At 45.6% G+C, this 22,695-nt stretch overlaps 1 protein-coding gene across 10 annotated transcripts in view; it reads left to right on the top strand.

The window, feature by feature from the left end:
* Nucleotides 1–22,695, top strand: part of PTPRU (protein tyrosine phosphatase receptor type U) — a 363,596-nt gene that overhangs the window by 174,882 nt on the left and 166,019 nt on the right. For all 10 annotated transcript variants that reach the window (XM_083626763.1, XM_083626762.1, XM_083626766.1 and 7 more), the window contains exons 3-7: nt 8,830–9,101; nt 10,692–10,773; nt 12,082–12,197; nt 14,105–14,279; nt 15,485–15,778. In XM_083626763.1, coding sequence (XP_083482889.1) covers nt 8,830–9,101; nt 10,692–10,773; nt 12,082–12,197; nt 14,105–14,279; nt 15,485–15,778 — 939 coding nt within the window. The remainder of the gene's footprint in view (nt 1–8,829; nt 9,102–10,691; nt 10,774–12,081; nt 12,198–14,104; nt 14,280–15,484; nt 15,779–22,695) is intronic.

The following is a 22,695-nucleotide window of genomic DNA, read 5'->3' on the forward strand; positions in this document are numbered from 1 at the left end:
AACAACCCAGTGCTATCCCCAGAACTGGGCTTGGAAAACTGAACTACTTCCATCTAAAACTAAAATTGAACTACCTCCACCCCCCTGGTGACCCTGCAACCCTCCCTTCCCCTCTTTTTTGCATGCCCCTGAATTCATCATGCAAAAGGCTGGGCTGGATGAATCCCAAAATGGAATTAAGACTGTTGTTGTTGTTTAGTTGTTTAGTCGTGTCCGACTCTTCGTGACCCCATGGACCAGAGCACGCTAGGCACTCCTGTCTTCCACTGCCTCCCACAGTTTGGTCAAACTCATGCTGGTAGCTTCGAGAACACTATCCAACCATCTTGTCCTCTGTCATCCCCTTCTCCTTGTGCCCTCCATCTTTCCCAACATCAGGGTCTTTTCCAGGGAGTCTGCTCTTCTCATGAGGTGGCCAAAGTATTGGAGCCTCAGCTTCAGCATCTGTCCTTCCAGTGAGCACTCAGGGCTGATTTCCTTAAGAATGGATACGTTTGATCTTCTTGCAGTCCATGGACTCTCAAGAGTCTCCTCCAGCACCATAATTCATATAAGCTGCCTTATATCTGGTGTAGAATGATTTGTCCCTCAAGCTAAGTAATATTTAAGGCAGCAGAGAAGGGGCCACCGGTCAATGTGAAGTAGAGGTGCCATTTTCTATGTCCTCCTCATGACAATCTTATTGCACACTTTGCCACTAAGAAAAGGCTGGTTCCTAGCCTTGGCACATGGAGGTGGTCAAAATCCTCTTCCATAAGGCCATGCTCAGTGCTGCAGGAGGTCATATTTCTGTGTGAGGTGGCCAAATATTGTGAGGCATGTTGTTTTCTGCCAGGTGCATTTATTTATTATGGCAAAACATAGATACCTCTTGACTGTAGTAAAACCTCTAAGCGGATTCCAAGAAGTATTAAAGCTGTTAATGAAAACAGCTAAAAACACTTTAAAACAATTGAGACTGACAGTCAAAGTGATGCAAATATGCCTGCGTCAATGGGTCTGGGCAGGCTTGTCTAATGAAAATGTTTTTAGCAGGGGCCAAAGAGAGCACAGTGATGTCAATAGTTCTGCTGTTAGCTGTGCTTTTGAGATAGCCTACTGGCATGTAGCCCCTGACTGCCCACTCCTTGCTAAATATGACCCTCGGTGGACAAAAAAGGCTGACCAACCCTATCCTATATTGGCGGATTATGTCACACAATAAGCCCAGTGGAAATGTCAGATGACCTCTGCGTGGGGTGAATAATTGAGTGTGAAACCACTTTGCCGTGATCTCTTAACAACCCAGTTGGGCAGGCGGAATTTGATAATTAAGGCCCCAAGGTCATTTTTTTCCTTTTGCCAGGCCACCCCTTTGAGAAATATCCTGATGAAGACTTTATGCCTTTAATTAGATTCCTGACAAGTAGAAAACCCAATGGGTGCCACATTCCCCATTAGGAAAACCGAAGAAGGATAGGGGTTCTGTACCCTTAATAGGTGCGCACTAGCTGAAATTGCTTGTAGAAGCCGAAAGAGGTCAAGTGAGGAAAAAAACCTGTATCAACTGAAATTCCAGCTACAAGATAATTAGGCTACACCGCATGCGGCTTAATCATTACACCTCCATGATGGGGAAGGGAACACTCGCTTGGCAAAATTTGGAGTGCTTTGAAACACTTAAAGCTGTAGCTTTAGCCACTGTCTGCGGCTTTCCTGCTCTTTTCTGGCTGTTTTGATCCTTTTCACTCCTGTTTTCAATTTAAATCTATTTATTTATTTCCCAGCCCCTTGTTGCACCTGAGTCTAAGATGCATATGTGGGGAGATGCCTATATTTAACAGCAACAACAATTTATTACCTACCCTTAACCCTCAGGTCTCAGGGCGGGTTGAAACACAATTATTACACAATATGGAAACAGTTTAAAACAATTTAAAATGGCAGAAATAAGGTGGGTTCTAGGAATGCGCACCTCAAGCATTAAAAGCAAGGGTTACGCCTTCAGTATTCACTGAAAGCTGTATAATGAAGGAGCGAGACACCCCTCTGTGGGGATGAAGTTCCACAAGATGATGGTGAATTAAATGTATATCCTAACCTTCCTCACAAAGAAGCCCAGGGAGGCAAACAACAAGTGGTTAAACAATAAAAAAAATGAAGACACTTTATAAACTATTCAAACAGAGATGCAGATGCTACTGAACTCCCATCATCCCTGGCCATTGGCCATGCTTGTTGGGGCTAATGGGAGTTGTAGTTGAACAACATCTGAGGGGGTCAAAGGCTCCCTACCCTTAAGGTATTTCTTTTAAAAAGCCCTATGGATTTGAGAGAACTGAAAGGTACCTGCCATCCAGAGAATTTCATTCTCCCCGCTCCACTGGCTGAGGCAGGATATCATCACTCTGAGGTCCCCTGCAGCAGTTTAATTTTTGTCTCATCCTTGGCTGGCATTGCAAGGAGGAAATATTCGTCATTAATAAATGAGGCCCTAGGAGATTGGACTGTGCAAAGGATGGCTTTCTAAAGACAGCTCTTGGCTGCAGTTCAGATGAAGGAGCAAACTCAAAGTGGTGTTGTTGGGAACAGCATTTCCTGGGCCAAGTGGGCCCAACCTCATTAGCACATTAATAATTTCACACAAGGGGAGAAGAATTGGAGGCGAAAAGGGAATCGACATATCAGTCAGCATGTGGCTGAGTTCCACTGAATAAATGCTTTTTCTCTTTAAAATATTAGAGGGATGTCGGCTCTGAGGCAGCGATGCTTGGTGGGGAGTGGGAATGTGGAAGATGGCGATGAATAAATAGACAAGAGCTTTTCCTCAGCAGTGGGAACCACTGTATGGTCCAATGAATATAGGGTTGAAGTTGGAGCTGGACCGTCCAGAATCAGACTCCCATAAATGTGTAAGACCAGAGGCCTATCTAGTCCAGCATCCTATTATTCACAGCAGCCAAACAGATGCCAAAGCAGGATGTGAGGGCAATAGTCAGGGCTGCCCAGTCCATGGGCTGAAGCAGCCACCTCGGATGGTGGAATACTGCAGAGTGGTGCCCTGCGCAGCCCTGCTGCCACCAGAGTTGTGCTGCTGCACAACCTCAGTAACCAAGGCTTGCAGCAGGGTCAGGTGAGTGGCAGCCCCTTCTCGTTTCTCTTCAGCTGGCAAAATGGGGTGGGCCACCCCTGACAACCACCCTATTTTGCTGTTGTTCCCCAGCAACCAGAATTCAATGGTTTGCTGTCTCTCATTTTGGAGGAAGCGTATAGCCATTGTGACTAAATCTTCCTCCTCCTCCTCCTACTTATTTTATATACCACCTTTCCACTTACCAAAGTAGTGCTCAAGGGGGCTAACGACATTCAAAATACAATGAAACAATTAACAATTAAATGTTAAAGTGAAGCAGCGGCAATTAAAACAGGAGGTACAGGGAGAGAGATCAAGGGAAATCATGAGTTCAGTTGATGATATTCCTGTTTTTGCCAGTGGAGTGGGGATCACTAAGTATTGGCAGATGCATACCTATTGATTGTTACTTGTGCATTGTTTGCTTGTACATTCTGCTGGTTGCCCGTTTCACCACCATCTGAAGTTCACCTGGTGTGTACATGGGACAGGGCCTGCTTGGTGGTGGTGCATAGGATCTGGAAACTCCCTCTCTTGGAAAACTCCTTTTGCCTCTTCTCTCCCAGCCTTCGGAAAAGGACAGTTGTTTCCACACGTGCTTTGGATAGTCTCTGATTCTGACAAGTCTCTGCTAATGTTGCTGCTGCTTTTGTTGTTGTTTAGTCGTTTAGTCGTGTCCGACTCTTCATGACCCCATGGACCAGAGCACGCCAGGCACTCCTGTCTCCCACTGCCTCCCGCAGTTTGGTCAGACTCATGTTTGTAGCTTCGAGAACACTGTCCAACCATCTCGTCCTCTGTCGTCCCCTTCTCCTTGTGCCCTCCATCTTTCCCAACATCAGGGTCTTTTCCAGGGAGACTTCTCTTCTCATGAGGTGGCCAAAGTATTGGAGTCTCAGCTTCAGGATCTGTCCTTCCAGTGAGCACTCAGGGCTGATTTCCTTAAGAATGGAGAGGTTTGATCTTCTTGCAGTCCATGGGACTCTCAAGAGTCTCCTCCAGCACCATAATTCAAAAGCATCAATTCTTCGGCGATCAGCCTTCCTTATGGTCCAGCTCTCACTTCCATACATCACTACTGGGAAAACCATAGCTTTAACTATACGGACCTTTGTTGGTAAGGTGATGTCTCTGCTTTTTAAGATGCTGTCTAGGTTTGCCATCGCCTTTCTCCCAAGGAGCAGGCGTCTTTTAATTTCGTGACTGCTGCTGCTTTTAGCCCCCAGTTAAAGAAATGCAAGAGGAAAGATGGGAGCAGGGCAGCAGCAGCTCCAGCTAGGACTCGGAATGTCCTGTGCAAAAAACCCTGGAGAATTTTTGCCTCTCTATTAAGACACTACTGAGCTAGATAGACTAATGATATGACTCAGTATAATGCAGCTTCCTACATCCCTATGTTTTTACCAAAATCCAGCAGTAACTTCCTTGACTGTTTTCCCCTCATCTGCTTCTCTCCCTCTCTGCCACGAATTAAAGAACATCTTCCCTTGGGCTTTGGATTCAATGCACTGAGTTGGGAAATGGGCAAAACAAAAAAATCCACCCTCTTCCTCTCATCTCCGTTCCCGCTATTTCCCTCGCCTCTGGGCTTTTCTGTGCTGGCTTCTGCTACCCTCCCCGCCCCCACCAGTCCTCGGAAGAGAGAAGAGCTGATGAAATTGCCAGGATGAGTGGCACAGCATGAACCCGGCTCAACAGCAAATAAGTATGAAAGCAGACGCTGGTTCAGGAATGATGCAAGGTTTTCCTCCCAGCTGTGATTCTATCTTAGGACTGCGTTTGGACTCTGAACAGACTTCAAGACATGTCGCTTCTAGTGCCACCAGCTTAGAACGGGAACGTCTTGGAAGGACGGGGGCCTGGCTGGCAGAATTTGTGCCACAATAGCCAGCAATTCTTCCCTCATCCAGTAGAAGGCAGGGACGGAGCACGTCTTCGTTGGCCTGCATTGGATCACGCTGGTTTAATTGCTCTGTTTTCGTTCGGCCGAAACTGGAATTTGTCCAGCGAACGATTCTTTAAAAAACAAAACAAAAACCTGCGTCCATGTGGCTTCATGGAAATTAAATTAATCAAACGAGTAAATGCGATTAAAATTTAAAAGGGTGCTGTCAAGAAAGCATTCCTAGATTTATATAAATGGGATCATTTTACTTAACTTACAAAATCCAGGGCTTACATTGGTTGGTTGGTTGATTGATTGTCTGTTGCATTTTCAGGTTATTCCGGCCATGTGTGTCTGAGTCAGGTGCCTTTAAAGGCCCCATTTGCACTAAACACTCAAAGCAGTATCATACTTCTTTAAACAGTCATGGCTTCCCCTGTGCTGGGAAGCGTAGTTTGTTAAGAGTTCTGAGAGGAGACCTCTGGCCTCCTCACAGAGCTACAGTTCCCAGGAGTTTGACCGTTATGCTACTCTGGGAAGAGGTGCTTTGTGAGGGGAATAGGGGGTCTCCTAAAATCTCCCCGCACCCTTAACAAACAAACATCCCAGACTTCTTTGGGGAAAGCCATGACTGATATGATACCATGTAGTGCAGATGGGACCTAAGATGGCTTCCATTTCTGAGATAGTCATATATATATATATATATATATATATATATATATATATATATATATAGCACAATTTATTCCCCATCCAGTGATGGGGGAATAATTTAGAGCAGTGGTTCCCCATCAGCCAAGTACTGTGGACCTTCCTACTTTTGAAAAGGTAGATATCTCTGCAGTCGTTTTCATTATGTGAATGGTGCCACCAAACCCTCCAGCGTGTCCCAGCGCAAAAACAGGATGCACGTCTTCCAGGCTATGCTCTTGTGTGAGTCATGTGACCTGCATGAAAGCACAGCCCCCGCCCCCTGTTGGGAATGTCCTGGACTGTTGAGGGGTATGTGCCACAGACCCTCTGGTAGGCAAGGCATACCCCACAACTGTCTTTCATTTATATATTTATTTATTTTGAAATACATTTTTGATTTTCCAAAATATAAACATACAACAAAAACAATTCCAAACCTAATTCTCAAGATTACTCTGAATCTCCTGACCTCCCCCCGCCACCCCTTCCATGGGTCCTATTGATTCTATTTTCAATTGCATATCAATACTTCTCCAATTTTTCCTTTTCCCAGATTATCTATACATTCTGTTACATTACAAGTGTGTTTAAAATCCTGCTAATGTTTTGACCTGCTTGCAATGATTTTGTATATGCATTATAAACATTTCCCATTCTTTTCTTTTTTTAAAAAAAATAATAATCTTATCTTATCGATTCCTGAGCTTCCCACTTAGTTTTGCCATTTTGGCATAGTCCATCAACTTGATTTACCATTCTTCTCTGGTCGGGGTTGTTTCTTCCTTCCATCTTGACAACTGTCCTATTTTAAGTGGGACATCCTCGAATCACAGAAGCCCATCCTGGCTTCAGTTTGCATCATGGAATGTCCCTTTTTTGGCCTGGCACTCTGGCGTGAGTCCTTGCACCAGAGAGCCAGACCAAAAGATGCTCACTCTGGTGCAAGTCAAGAGGGTTGCACCAGAGCACCTTCCGACCCCTTTTGACTCACGCCAGAGCGACAGACTGGAAGGTGCTTTGGCGCAACCCTTCTGATGTCCCAGTTTTGGGGACAAAAACATTGGAGGGTATGCCGTGGAGGTCCCAAAGTACAAGGAAGAGTGGGATGGGGGAAAACCCTCTGCAGATACTTGAATGGTGTGATGGGAGAAGCTGAATCCCTGTCCCCGGCTCTCCCCCAAGCTGAGCTTCAGAGATGAGATGGCATTTGTTATGCTAATGGCCTCTGAACTGCCTAACAGCCTGCTGAGCACTGCTTAAAGTCAGAAGCAGCTATGTGTTAAATGATTCGAAGAGGTGGAATTCGAAATTAAATGGCTTAAATCCAGGTGGAGATAGGAGTGTCAAGGCAATAAAAGCTGAAGGGAAGCAGCTAGCGAGTTTCCAGGCAAGTTGTAAATAGTTATCATGGTCTATTTGGCTACGATTCAAGTGGCAATAATATTGATAAGGTGGGACTCTCTCTCTCTCTGTATGTATATGTGTGTGTGTGTGTGTGAGAGAGAGAGAGAGAGAGAGAGAGAGAGAGAGAGAGGGAGGAGAGAGAGAGATCTACATGGAGGCCTCCAAAAATCCAGATGGGCTGGATGTTTGAGCCCTTTGTGCAAAAGATACAAATTAAATTATAGCTGCCATAAAAGACATTGCTATAATTTCATAAACACCTAATCTTCCAATTTTGGGCTGTAAGGGAGAGACTGATACTAATAGGATACATTTATAAGTGATTATACTCAAAATCATTTTCAGAACATAAAAAGGAGACCCAATTTGTTCATATGATAGCATCTATCACCAACTTGCTTTGCTTTACATCTGTTTTATTGGTTGTTTTTATTCTAGGTTTTTTTCCTTCTATGGTGATTTTGCATGACAATTTCTGGCCCCATTGTGATTGATAATACAGACTTAGGATAATGGTGTTGTTAATAATGGCTTTGCCACAAAAGGGGGGGGGGAGCCATCTGTTCTGGATTCCAAAATTACCTTCTTCCATTGCCTTCATCTTCCTGTGAGCCACCCCTTCCTGTCAGCCAGGCTTCAACTGCTGTGCAGTTGCAGATTTCTAAGGACTCAATAGACTGAAGTTACATTCGCACTGTACATTTAAACCACTATTATACTACTTCAAACAGTATTGGTTTCCCACACAGAATCCTGGGAACTGTAGTTTAATAAGAGTGCTGAGAGTTTTTTGGAGACCCTTATTCCCCTTGCACAGCTGCAATTTGCAGAGTGGTTTAAAAAGCCCCCTTTACAGGGAACTCTGGGAGTTGTTCTCTGGTTGTAATTTACTTGCAGCAGAAGTGGGACTAGTGCTTCATTTCCAAAAAGAGAGAAGAGCTGTTGAGGCTCTGATCTGTGCTGTCTGTGCTCTCTCTCTCTCTCTCTCTCTCTCTCTCTCTCTCTCTCTGTGTGTGTGTGTGGGGGGGGGGAGGGGGGACTCTGTGGTAGCTTAGTGGTTGGAGAAAAATCCTCTGCACATGCTCCAAGGTGCTGTCTTTGTGATTGTTATTTCTGCTTAAGTATTCTGTGCCCTGGCTTCACTAACTGATCTCAGCCTAGATATTTTTGCTGTTGTCTTGGTGTTCCTCAGGTAAAAAAAATGGACCAATGTCTTCTACATTCTATAAATGAGGGGTGGGGAACCTCTGGCCCTCCAGATGTTGTTTTGACAAATATAGACATTTTTGCAAGCAATTTCCCCCGAATATAATGCATTTTCGTATGTTATTTTCCACAAATGTAATGCATTTCGATGCAGACTTCCCACTTAATATGTGCATTTTTGTACACGTTGTTTGGCTGCATCCCAAAATTTGGAGGAACACGCATTTCTTAGGATAACGTTTTGGTTTGAGAATCGGTTCGAGAAGTGAGAATTAAGTAGTTTCTCACTGAAACTTAAACAGATTCAAATTTCTCCTCCAACCCTAATCCTGTAAAAAACTAGCCTTGACTCATGAGACAAGGCAATGGTGTTTATCAGATGGGCAACGTACCGGGTGGTGTTTGAAGTGGGGCAAGCAGGCAAAGTGATGGGGAACCCGCATGAACCACTTGTTATCACAAACCTAGTCTCTGATGCATGCGCTGCTGAAGGAACGCTCAATAGTCTCCTCTCTTTTTGTTGCAGGGTCCTACCTGATGGTCAACTCCTCTCAACATGCTCAGGGTCAGAAAGCTCACATCCTCTTCCAGACGCTCAGTGAGAATGACACCCACTGCCTCCAGTTCAGCTACTTCATGTACAGCCGGGACGGCCACAGCCCAGGGACCCTGAACGTCTATGTGAAGGTGAATGGAGGTCCACTGGGCAGTGTGGTGTGGAATGTCTCTGGCTCCCATGGGCGGCAGTGGCACCAAGTGGAACTATCTGTCAGCATGTTTTGGCCCAATGAGTACCAGGTGAGTGGAGAAATACTTTTCAGGAGAAAGCTTGGGTTCGGATTTCTCTGCTACGCAGGCACAAGGAGGCTAAGAACAAAACAAATCATGCACTCTGTAATTAATCTTTTAAAAATTGTACTTGATCGCCACCGCCATCATTTATTTATTGAATGTATGAATCTCTTCCAGTGAGACACCCTGAAGTGATTTACAGTGTTTTAACATATGTAAAACAGCTTTCTGCTTTTCTTTGTGGACTGTGTAGAATATCCTTATAGGCCCCCAACATTTTATTCCTTTAGACCGGGAATGGGGAGACAGTGGTCCTTTAGATGTTGCAGAATACCACCTCCCATCATCCCATCAGCATAGTCATTGGTCAGGGATGATGAGCATTGGAGTTCAGCAATATCTGGAGGGTCACAGGTTTCCTGTCCCTCCTTCAGGCAATTGGCCACAGACCTTCTTTCAGAAAGCCTTTGGTTGGCTTTTGTTCTGCTTTTAGATTTTTAACCTGATATTTTGCTGCTGGATATGGTAATCTGCTGCAGGTTTTTGCTGCTATGATAAGGAATTTTCTATTCCAATTGTTCTATTCTGATTGTTATTCCTGGTTTTGTTTTTTTGTTTTTTTACTTTTTTCTTTTTACTGGTGTGTATTAATTCTATGGTGACCTTCAATTGATTTTAACCTGTGGACTTTAGATATGGACTAAGTAGGTTATAGATAGGCAAATCAATCAATCAGTTAAATAATGGATGATAGCTCAAGTTCCTTGGAGGAAGCATGGGATAAAATGGTATTATTACAGTGGTACTTCAGGTTATGAACTTAATTCATTCCGGAGGTCCGTTCTTAACCTGAACCGTTCTTAACCTGAGGTACCACTTTAGCTAATGGGGCCTCCCGCTGCCGCCGCGCCGCCGCCACGTGATTTCTGTTCTCATCCTGAGGTAAAATTCTTAATCCGAGGTACTACTTCCGGGTTAGCGGAGTCTGTAACCCAAAGTGTTTGTAACCTGAGGTAACACTGTATTATTATTATTAGTAGAAGTAAAATAGATTGCTTGATACAAACCCATAGATGATGCTTGTGGAGTTTTGAAATGTTCTGTTTTAACTTAAAAAATAAAATTACAATCAACCCTATTTCCACCTCCATGGAAGTAAGCCATGCTGAATTCAGTGGAAGCGGACATATATTGGATTTTGCTGTCCCAGGGCTATAGCATTTCCATGAAGAGTGCAGAATGTATGGTCCACCAGTTGTTTCCAGATTCCACCTCCCACCATTCCTGATCATTGGTCATGCTGAACTGGAGCCGATGGAAATTGGAGTGCAACACTCCCCAGAGGGCCCTAGGTTTCCCAGTCCTACTCCATTAGAATTCTCTGGGAGGGACTGTGGCTCAGAAGTAGAGTACCTACTTTGCAGGTTCAATTCCTGGCATTTTCAGGTAGGTCTGGAAGAGAACCTTGTCTTAGACACTGGAGAACCATTGCCAGTCAGTGTAGACAGTACTGATGGACTAATGGTCTGGCTCAGAATAAAGCAGCTTCCAGTATTCCTGACAGGGTTTATCTATATGTACCTGATTCCTTCTCAGGTCCTGTTTGAGGCAGTGGTCTCCAGTGAACACAGAGGATACCTAGGATTGGATGACATCCTGCTCTTGAACTATCCCTGCTGTAAGTATTGCTATAGCCTAGGCCTGGAGATAGGATTCATCTGCTTAATTTATACATCCAAACTCTCTGGTTAGTTTGTGAGCTACTCCTTTCTTTCCTTTCTTTCTCACACTGAGTCCTTTTGTATTCTTATGTGTTGTTCTTCCTTTTTCCTCTCCTCTTGCCTGAATTTCTATTTTGAAACCAAATAGAATTCCATGTGATAGTAATGCTCGCTGTTCTTTGGTAATGCCTTTCATAAGTGCTTGAAGCGCTTTATATTATATTATCTCAGGGCTAAACAGTTGGAACAAAATTATAACACTCACGGTTTTCTCCGGCTAAGTGCTTCTCAGAATAGACCCACTGACATTCAGTTAGTCATGTCCATCCATTTCAGCGGTCTATGCTGAGTAGGACTAAAGCTGGATACAACCTTGGATAATTCCATCATGCTTTTTTGTAAGTGCTTTATATTTTCTGTCTTAGGAATAAACATGTGAACTTTGGCTCAAAATTGGGGCTAGTTCTGGGTGATATATCAATATATTGCCCAAAACTGGTTTGAAGTCCATATAGTGATATCAGTTTCATAATTTTTGACCTGTCAATATACCACAAATCATGATGTGTGTTAGGGCTAGTTGATATATCACCCAAAACTGGTTTGAAGTCCATATTGTGATGTTGGTTTCATAATTTCTGACCTGGCAATATATTGTGTGTGTGTGTGTGTGTGTGTGTGCGCGCGTGTGTGTGTGTTATGCAGAAATCACAGCATGGGGGAAACTGTGAAACCAGCCAATGCCTCTAACAGAGTGCCATCCTTATTTCCGACATCATGATATATCATTTGTTGAGGCAATTTTATCTCAACTCTACCAGTGCTCTCCACATTCCTCACCACAGCCCTGTAAATTTGGCCAGGATAGCTATGCCCATAATACAGAGGAAGACTGAGAAGGCCCACCTCAAGACATTTTGCTGCCTGAGCTGAAGGGCAAGATAGGATCCTCTCCAAATTCCATGCACTGTAGCTGACTGGACTGCAGCTGGATCTAAGGAACATAGGAAGGCGGCTTATACTGAGTCACATTATTGGTCCATTTAGCTCAGTACTGTCCACATCGACTGGTAGCAACTCCCCAGGATTTCAGGCAGGAGTCTCCCCCCAGTGCCGCTTTGTAATTCTGTGGGTTCAACTTGGGACCTTCTGCATAGCATGCAGCTATATAATGTGTGTATGAGAGGAGGGGAGGGGAGGAAGGGAGAAGGACATTCAGTTCCAGGGATTTCTATGGGTTTATTTCTCATTGCATATTTTGGCAGCTAAAGCACCTCATTTTTCCCGCCTGGGTGATGTGGAGGTGAATGCCGGTCAGAACGCCACCTTCCAGTGTGTTGCTTCCGGCAAGGCTTCTGAAGCAGAGAGGTTCCTTATGCAGGTAAGTGGGGTTGGAGGTTACCAAGATTACTGCCCAAGAACAACCTGGGATTTCTCTGTCCTGTTAGTTCCTGGTGCCGTATGGTTGATAAAACCACAGAGCCTAGGACTTGCCGATCAGAAGGTCGGCGGTTCGAATCCCCGCGGCGGGGTGAGCTCCCGTTGCTCGGTTCCAGCTCCTGCCAACCTAGCAGTTCGAAAGCACGTCAAAGTGCAAGTAGATAAATAGGTACCGCTCCGGCGGGAAGGTAAATGGCATTTCCGTGTACTGCTCTGGTTCGCCAGAAGCGGCTTAGTCATGCTGGCCACATGACCTGGAAGCTGTATACCAGCTCCCTTGGCCAATAAAGCGAGATGAGCGCCGCAACCCCAGAGTCGGTCACGACTGGACTTAATGGTCAGGGGACCCTTTACCTATAGCATGTGCCCATTAATCCTGGGAGAGAATCAGAGTTAGGTAAGAATTTGGCTTGCCATCCAGTTGTACTTCAATGGCAAACTTCTTCCTATCATCTGTGAGCTGACCATCTTTCAGCTTGGACAGAAGGATGGCTGTTAGGTAAACAATTTCTCGAAGCCCAAACAACCAGTTTTAGGCATGCAGGAAATGTTATTTGCTTGAGAGGAAGAGAGATGCTTCTTTTTACCTCGCCCAGACACGCTTTGCCTCCATGTTTAGCTTGTACCATTCCACAAAGAAATAAGCATTCTAGTGCAATGAACAATATGTCATAAAGTGAGGGTCTGTGAAAGACTAGGATTGCGATAGGACTGAAGTGAAAGGAGTGTGTGGGTTTGAGTGTGTGAAATCTGCTCCACTTCCAGGTGGGGAGGAGTTGATGGCATACATCTTTCTGACTGGGAAAACGATGTTTGGTTGGCTGATATTACAGAGGACGTAAAAGATTGGTTGCATGTATGTGAGGGTATTGGCGGTGAACCTTTGGCTCAAGTGGCAGTTAGGCATTGGTAGAACTTGGTTTGGGGGAGGGGAGGTGTGGCCATCACCTGACCCTCCAATCTTAAGGGTATTCTGTTAAAGGAATCCAGGGTGTGGATCTTGTCCGAAGCCTGGGGAGGGGCTAGGGCCATGCCACGACCCCATTGGAAACCCTGGGGGAGCTCGAGTTGGTTTGCATCAACAGTGCTCCCCCTATTGGTGGTTGAGCCTTACAGGACTCCCTGCATGGCAGGCAGGAGTCAGATATAGTTGGGTCAATTCCAGTGCCTAAGCCAATACAGCTCACATTCTGTAACCAATAAGGTTGTGGCCTAAATTTGCCCAATAACCATTAACCTAATATACTGTGTCCTTGTGGCTTATTCATCAAGGGGGGTGGGTAGCCTCGGGGTCTTGACATGCAAATATATCCCTCTGTTTGGGTGATAGTTTGGTGGAGTTTGAGAATGAAGAGCCTATTCGGAGTTAGAGGAGAAAGCATTCCCCCCATTCTGGTTTGGCTTTGTGACAAATTTGATTGGCAATGTTGAGATCTGTATATTCCCTGCATGATCCCCAACTGGTTAACATGCATCCACCAAGAATAACTCTTTTTTAAAGGGTGGGGAAATGAGAGAAATTGCACAAACGGGGGGGAAATGAAAAAGCTTGAGGGGGAGATTGGAGAAGACTTTGATGCCACCCTCCAAAACTCCCCTTTTCATGCTGAAAGTGATCACCCATGAAAATGTTGTTGCATCCTAGATTAAGATGTACTTCCCATGTGTGACCTTGTAGGCAAGTAGAGAAACCACAGCATTGGGCACATAATAGGAAGGCATGGGAGGCACATGGAGTAAAAGGAACTGTGTGTGAGAGCCAATGAGATCTTAGCTCCGCAAGGAACGTAAGAGAATCCAATGACTTCTTCCTGATGAAGCCATTTATTCTTGTTTTTTGGATGGCAGAGGCAGAATGGAGCAATTGTCCCGGCAGCTTCCGTGAAACACATCAGCCACCGGAGATTCCTGGCTTCCTTTCAACTGGATAAAGTTTCCAACAGAGACCAGGACTTTTACCGTTGCGTTACCCAGTCTGGCAGGGGCTCTGGCGTCTCCAACTTTGCAGAACTGATTGTGAAAGGTATGCAGCAGTGACTGTCAGGAGGGTTGACTTTGGCTTAGGGCTTAGAAGACAGACCTGGAAAGCAAAGAACCAGGGGAGGATTTGACTCCAATTCAGCAGCGGATGCTGGTTTTGCCAAGCCCTGCAACTCATGTCTTGTGTCACTGAACCAAAGCTCTGAGAAAAGTGCTTTGAAGCTGGGAACAGACAGGCGTGACACTGCAGAGTCTTGGCTGCTGTGCACACGTAGCAAAGAAACCCTCCCAAACTCTCGGTGATGGGTGGATTTCGCAAGCCAGTGAACACAAACTATTAGAGGAGGGGGAGGGAAAGCAAATAATCTGCCTTTGCCGCATGTCCTTTGTTCATTTATTTTGACAGGTGCAGCTGAGTGTCAATTATTTTAGATGGAACACTGCGGCACCTTAAGTGTACCCATTTGCTTTGACATTGCTGAACTTTTTTTGGAGGGTTGGGGGGGGCACGCGTAGAGGGCAACAGAAGAGGTATACAATGAGCTCCATGCCACTTTGATTCTGCTTAGACTGAGCCATTATGGGGAGCATAGAATTTTCGATTGGAAGAGACCTTGAAAGCCATCTTGTCCAACCACTGGTACATTATTGATACAGAATCATAGAAGGCCAGGGATCAATGGCTCAATTGTAGAACCACACAAACCTTGAGGTTTCACCTCCATTGCTGCTTTTGAGAAGATAAGGAACAATGGGAACCTCTTTCCAACCACCAGAGGCGATTCCTGCTGTTTCTTACCACATGCAAAGTTATGGTCCCTTGTCTTTATTGTTATTTATTAATTAAATTTTTATACTGCCCTTTACCTGAGGATCACGAGGCAGTTTAGAATATCAAAACACAAACACACATTCCATGGTAGCAAACAGAAAGAACCCCTCATCTCCCCGGTTCAAAAGGCCATAGATTGTTTAATTATCCAAAGGCCTAGGAGAAGAGGAATGTTTTTGTCCTCCCTGGGGACAGCATTCCACAAGTGAGGACCCACCACAGAAAAGGCCCTGTTCTCCTTTTGCCAAGCCCTTCATGGAGGAGGCACACAAAGAAGTGTCTCAGATGATGATTGTAGTGTCTGGGTCAGTTCATATGGGGACAGGCGGTCCTAGTAAGCCACTTTCTTATTGATAACCACCTGAAGCTGGTGTGATGGTCTCTTCTAGTAACAACTTCTCTCTCCTTTTGGACAGAGCCCCCTACGCCCATTGCACCCCCGCAGCTGCTGAGAGCAGGCTCGACGTACCTGATCATCCAGCTCAACACCAATTCCATCATCGGAGATGGCCCCATTGTAAGGAAGGAAATTGAGTACCGAATGACCTCTGGGCCGTGGTCGGAGGTTCATGCCGTGAACATGCAGACCTACAAGTTGTGGCACTTGGATCCAGACACGGAATATGAGATCAGTGTCCTGCTTACCCGGCCAGGGGATGGAGGGACTGGCAAACCTGGGCCTCCCCTCATCAGCAGGACAAAGTGTGCAGGTAGGAGCTTTCATTATCTTGGTTTTCATTGAGCTTCCTTGTACCATGAAAACCAGTTGCCATACCACCCCAAATGCATCTTCTACAACAGAGCAGTGATGATTTGCTTATAGGGTAGGATTCATTCTTGCCCACGGGATCAGAACATAAGAAGCTACTACATACACAGTTAGGTTATTGTTCTGTGTCACTTGCTATAGTCTACCCTGACTGGCAGCGTAATCTACACAGACCAGGAGCCTTCCCCAGATCTACCTGGAAATGCTGTGGGTTGAAACCTGGACCTTCCTCATGCAAATCAGATGCCCTCTCACTGAACTATGGCTCTTCCCTCAAAACACAGACACATTAGAAGCTGCCTTATACTGAGTCAGACAAGTGGTTCATCTATCTACCTGAGTAATGACGATCTGACTGGCAGCATCTCTCCAGGGTTTCAGATAGAGGATATTCTCCATCCTACCTGAAGATGCTGTGGGTTGAACCTGAGACTTCCTAATACAAGGTAGATGCTCTGTTGCTGAGCTACAGTCCTTCACCTGCACAAAATATTGTAATTCCAAACCTCATGCCTACGAGTTGATTTCTTTTTTCTGTGCGGCTCTGCTTCCTGCGCTCTTAGCTGCTAAAATCAGCAACTTGCAAAGCTGCCAGCCAGATGCAGCCTGAAGAAAAGAAGGGGCAGGACTGCAGCTTTGTTTTAGGTGTTTGTGGCTGAGACCATAACAAAAGCAAAAGGCTCGAGGCAATAGCAGTTTGTACATTGATCTAGCAATGCTATGCATAAGTGTCAAGCGTTATCCATCCAAAAGCCCGTGTCCATGGAAAATTTCCAAAATGGCTTTGGTGATGTGGACTTAACAAGTGATCACTGGAAAGTCCAAGGCATGTCGCCAACACCTGCATAGTTTAATTTAATGAAGATGGTCAATGGACCTTCAGACTGAGGGAGTGGGGACAGTAATTCAGTGGTAGTGCACCCAAGTTTGATCCCCCACATCTCCAGTTAAAAGGGTCAGGTAAAGGTAAAGATACTTGTTCTGCTCTGCTCTTGGCAGGCTGCTGCCAGTCAGAGTAGACAGTAATATGCTAGATGAGCAAATAGTTTCACCTGTTATGAGGCAACTGCCTTTGTAACTAAACTGGAATTCTAAGATCTTTAAACTCAGCATAGCTATCTGAATTTGGATTGCTCCAAATAATGGCCAAAGAAATGCTACTTGCCAAGGTCTACCAGAGTATGGCATCAAGAGAGGTGGGGCAGGCAGAGAGAAGTCTGGAAGAGTTAAAGGGTCAGGATGAGAAAGGGAGTGTGTACAGTCCATCATATCTTATGGCTCATTCACAGATAAAATAATGGAATTGTAGAGTTGGAAGGGATCCTGATGGGCAATGCAGGAATCTCAATACATGGTCCCCCATCCAATTTGAAACCTTACTGGATGCTGCTTAGCTTTGCAAATGTGCTAGCAGGTGTTTTTTTATATGCTGCAGTCCCCTATGTTGCACTGAATAGGCATGGCTGTGGCTAGTTGCTATTCAGTCTGCTGGCCTGGTCAAGAGGAGGCTCAGACAGCAGCTTGTGTGTTCTTCCTCCTTGGCACTTTGAGAATCAATAGCTGAGTCACTTTGCATTTTACAAGTGTTGTGGTTCACAAAAGTGGCTTAGTCTGGAAGCTGACAGTAGGGATGTTCTTTGTTTGAGGCTCAAGGAAGCTATTTAAGTACCTGTCCGTCTGTCTACCTGGGAAGGTATTATGAAGTTCCTTAAGTCCTTGGCTGTCTCCAAGCTGGATGTGTTTACTGTCACTGATGCCTGCAATTAGGCAAGTGTTAACGACTAACCTGAGACAGCAAAGGGAAAGAGAGAGAATCTTTCCGACAGAAGCCGGCTCTTGTGATCCAGATTTACAGTTGTGTTCACCAACAGGGGCCACGTTAAACTGATAAATGATCATTGCTTCAGAAACCGAGTAAAGGAACAGTCACAGCTTGTTGGCAGCAGGTTGGATTAATAAAAGGCTGGGGATGAAGTGGTTTATCAGCCACTGGTGCCCATGGTCTATAATTTATGGCCAAGAGTATTCATGTTTAAATCTGAATGGGCAAGGGAGGGAGCTTCAGAAATAATATGCTTTCCTCCCAAGAACTAGTACCTCCTAAAGGGTTGCTCCATTTAGTGGGGAGACCCTCATTATCCCTCTCTTGCTCTAAGGGCATAGCTCCCCCAATTTCTTCCGAGTAGAAGGATGACCCCCTGATAATATTCCCATCTCTTTCACAGCATAGAAGTCAGTGCCTGCAGAACTGTACACATGTCTTTTATACTGGCACTTCCACCCCCTCAAGTAGATGGAGCCAAGTGCAGTTTAGGCTTTGCCAGGCTGCATTAGGCTTCAGCCGCTTCCAGCTTTTGGCTGAGACATCATCTCCTAAAACTCATCCAGTAAGGCATGCCGAGAGCTATCCAGGGTCCTGATCTGTTTAGAGATACCTGCCTGGACTTGTTGATCTTTGCCTGACCTGATTTTCCCACGCCTTTTGCTCTGACCTGCTTATCTGCACTGATTTGGCCTGTTTATTACTACAACCGCCCTGTGAGTCCCAGGGCCACAGCATAATAGGATAGTACTTCGTTCTATATGCTGAGAGTACAAGGACGTGAAGAATCTTCTAATAGGCTTGAATCAAAAGAGCAGCATTGGTTGCTTAAACACAGGCATTACATCAATGGAAAGACAAAACTCAACCAGACATTAGATTACCCGGATCTTAGATTTAGTGGACCTGGAAGACAAGGAGAGAGTAGCATATAAAAATCTAGGTATGGAAGAGAGGTGTAAAGAAATATGGGCACATTTTGTGCAAATATATGCAGCATTAAAAGAAAGCATTATTACAGACCATCTGGTATGTTTTCTTTGTCCTTCCCTCTCCCTCTCCTGTTCTTTCTTCATCTTTATTTTCCCCTCCCTTTCTCTACCCTCTTCCCTTATTATTCCTTATTTAATTATCTGTCTTTGGGGAAATAAGGTGGCATGTAGGGATGTTTAAAAGGCTCTTTTGTAAACTACTACTAATACTCCAGGATTGTAGGAGCATGTGGGGCTGCCTTGAGGAAGCTACCTTATACCAAAACAGACCATTGATCCATCCAGCTCTGTGTTGTCTACGGCGCTTGGCTACAGCTCTCCAGAGTTTCAGACAACCTGGAGAGGCCAGGGGTTGAACCTGGGACCTTCTATATGCAAAGCAGATGCCCTACCACTGCACTACTGCTTTCCCTTCACCCTTTGTTTGTCCATTGGTCCTGACCTTTGTTTGAGCTTGTTCCTTAAGCCTGGCTCTTTTGCTTTGGACTTGCTCTTTGCCCCTGACTACTTCGTTGTCCCATGGCTTCTGGTTTCTGGCTCACCTCAGACTGTTGCCCACTGCCCGGCTCCGACACCAATGAAGGTCATACAAACACAGACAGCTGCTTTATGCTGGATGATACTTCTCCATTTAACCCAGAATTGTCTATTCTTGCTGGTAGCAATTCCCAGGGGCTTTATCCATCATCTGCTATCTAATTATCCCAACAGGAGATACCCAGGATTAGATCTGGGCTGTTTTGCATTCAAAGCAGGTTCTCTGCTACTGAGTTATGACCCTTCCTGAAATTGCTGCTGGATGGTATCAATTGCTCCTCCTCCTCCTCCTCTGTGCCACTGCTACTTGTTCCCTTACCTGCTCTCTCCATTATTCAGGAACTGCTGGATTTTTGTGCAGCGCATCCATCTGGGTAACCCTCCAAACTGCAGGTTGCAGCTTTTCAGTGTTCTCAGCCCCTGTTCTGACTCCATCCACTAGGCTCGCCATTGTATCCTTCTGGACAGGAAGGGGTGTAGATGGGTTTCCTTACTTCTTTACTTGCACAACAGTGTCTTCTTAAACTCTGGTGTTTCCGTGTGTGTGTGTGTGTGTGTATGTGTGTGATATTCCATGAGCCTGACTTCTGATTTCCTTCCCTGCCTCCTGGTTTTCTCTATGGTTCTGACTTATTCCTCAATCCTGACTACTGGTTTTGCCTCAGAGCTCATGGCACTTCACCCAGGTGCCTATGGTCCACCTCTGACATCATCTTCTCCCTCTGATCCCAGTCCAGCGATGTCTGCTTCTTGCCATGCAGCAGGTGTGGGAAACCTTTGGTCCTTGGCATTTTGCTGAACTACAACTGCCGTCAGCCCCAGCGAGCATGGCCAGCGTGGTGGAACAAAGGATCCCCACATCTGCCATGCTGAAAACCTGCAGAACTGTTTCCCTCTTCCCTGAGTTCTCATTGGAACAGAAAAGAAGACGAAGAAAGTCTGTGCTTGGAAGGCAGCAACAGCGCAAGGTGTCTGACCTCCTTTACCTCTCTTAAAATGCTACACCAATCTTCAGCCTTGGGTGAGAAACTTGTCAGTGACAAAGATGGGAAATGGAACTAATTTCCACCACTGAAAAAAAGAAAGGAAAGGAAACCTTCGAGCCCTTCTAACCTAGACACTGAATTTGCAACTCGCGGATGTCTGAGTCTCTGCAGCTACAGGAAGTGTGTGCTCTGGTGGTTAATAATAGTGTCTCTTGAGTTGATTATGATAGGCACGCTCTCTTGTCTCCCTGGGCTGTGCATTATGATTCCTTTTAAGAGAAAAGTGCCCTCAGTAGGGGAAGCCATGTCAGCGGGAACTTGGGGAAACTGTTTGCTGCACGCGATGGGAAAAAAATGGGCAGAGGGGGCTCTGGAACATTAACTGCCGCAAACAGTGCCAGTTGAAGTGCATGGCTCTGCCTCTGATTGACTTTCCCCTTTTCTTTTTCGGCAACGACCTCCTGCAGCATTTGCTCTGCTGTATTGTTCCCTAAGCCTTTCAAGCAGGCTGCTGGCTCTGTTGATGCAAATCCCGTCTCTCTCTTTCTCTCTCTAGAGATGACTCGAGGCACCACTAACTGGATTGCCATAGTGGAGGCATGACCCGAATTGTTCCAGGTGTCTCAGCTGGGAATTCCCAAGTTGAGCTTGTTAGTGATTCAGGCTTCATTAGCAGTGCTTTCTGCTCTTGATCTCTGTCCCTTTGTTCCAAATTCAGATCCAGGCCACTGCCTCCCCTCAATGTTCCCTAGTTAGCAAACATGACCCAGACCTAGCAAAGTTTTTCTAGCAAAGCTTGTGCCCTGATAGCTGGAGCTGGAGCTCAAGCGTAGAACATCTGTGTTGCACGCACAAAGTCCCACATTCAGTCTCTTGCATCTCCATGTAGGACAGGGCTTGCCTGAAACCCTGTAGATTTGCTGCCAGCCAGTGTAGACAGGACTGAACTAGATGAACCAGTGGTCTGACTTTGTATTAGGCAGGTTCCTAAGGTTCTTCAGCCTGGTCTCCCTACCCAATGTTTTGGACTACAACTCCCATCAGCCACTTCAGCATGGCCAATAGTCAGGGATGGTGGGAATTTGGAATCCACAACATCTGGAAAGCACCAGCTTCAGGAAGTCTGCACTGAGAGAACAAATGTTCTGCCTGCCTGCTTAGTTTGGACTATTGAGTCATATTTGGAGCAGTCAATAATGAAAATAATTTTATTATTTATACCCCACCCATCTGGCTGGGTTTCTCCAGCCACTCTGGGTGGCTTCCAGCACATAAAAACATAATAAAATATCAAACATTAAAAACCTCATGATACAGGGCTGCCTTCAGGTGTCTTCTACAAGTTGTTTAGTGCTTTATCTCCTTGATAACTGATGGGAGGGTGCCACTGCCAAGAAGGCCAATTGATGAGAATGATGGCCAATTGTCATGGCTCAGGATTCCCTGCTCCCTTCTATAGGAGGAGAGGGGCTGGGTAGAGATGGCTTTATTTCCAGAGTAGTTTAACAACAGGGGCACCAAGTAGAGGAGGTGGGGGGCCAGCCCCCCAAAAAAATTCAGATGAAAGGGCTACCCCCCAGTGTGAAGTAACTGTATAGGAACTTAGCTCTTTACTGAGTCAGAGTATTGGTCCACCTTGCGCAGTATTGCCTACACTGACTGGCAGCAGCTCTCCAGGCTTTAAGACAGGTGGCACTTTCAGCCCTATCTGGAGATGCCAAGGGATTGCAGCAGGGACCTTCTGCATGGAAAGTAGCTGTTCTGCAACTGAGATACCCCATTCCCCCCAGAATGGGAACATAAAATGCTGCCTTATTCTGAATCAGACCACACATCCATCTAGCACAGTACTGTCTGCACTGACTGGCAGACTTTCAGACAAGTGACCTTCTCAGTCCTACCTGAAGCTTCCAGGGGATTGAATCTGCTTGCAAAGAAGATGCTCTGCCTCTGAGCTATGCTCCTTCCACTTTTAAGGATCTAGCCACACACCTGTCTTTCTGTTTTCTGTATTCTTGTCTGGGCCTTTGTCTGTACTCATGGAAGTCCCCTCCCACCATTGCCTGTCTCTCCGCACCTCGTTTCTTCATCTCCCCTTTGCTCTCCCTGTCTGTCTCTTTCATTTTATTTCTGGTCAGTCCCCTGTCACATGTTCACTGATCCCAACATAGTTCACAGAGTGCTGGCACCTTGCTGTCTCTCTCTCTCTCTCTCTCCCCACTCCCAACTTCAATGGAAGTGCAGATTTGCATTTGATCAGCAAAGGAAGAGATGATTGCTGTGGGATTATTTTCTGCACTCCCCTCATGACAACTGCTGGGCGGCTGCTGCTGCTGCTGCTGCTGCTGCAGGGACAGAATGAGAGGCACCCAGGAATTGAATCATTCTAGTGAGGGTGCCTGGCATTGTCCCCTTGCCTTGCAGGGACATCTTGTTCTCTTTGGGTATCCCAAAGGGAGGCTGAGGATGCAAAGGCATGTGAGAGGATGCTGGGAACAGAGTTGGCTTGCCCTGTTCCTGT

Source organism: Podarcis filfolensis, assembly GCF_964270895.1.
Source record: "Podarcis filfolensis genome assembly, chromosome: 8".
Taxonomy (NCBI): domain Eukaryota; kingdom Metazoa; phylum Chordata; class Lepidosauria; order Squamata; family Lacertidae; genus Podarcis; species Podarcis filfolensis.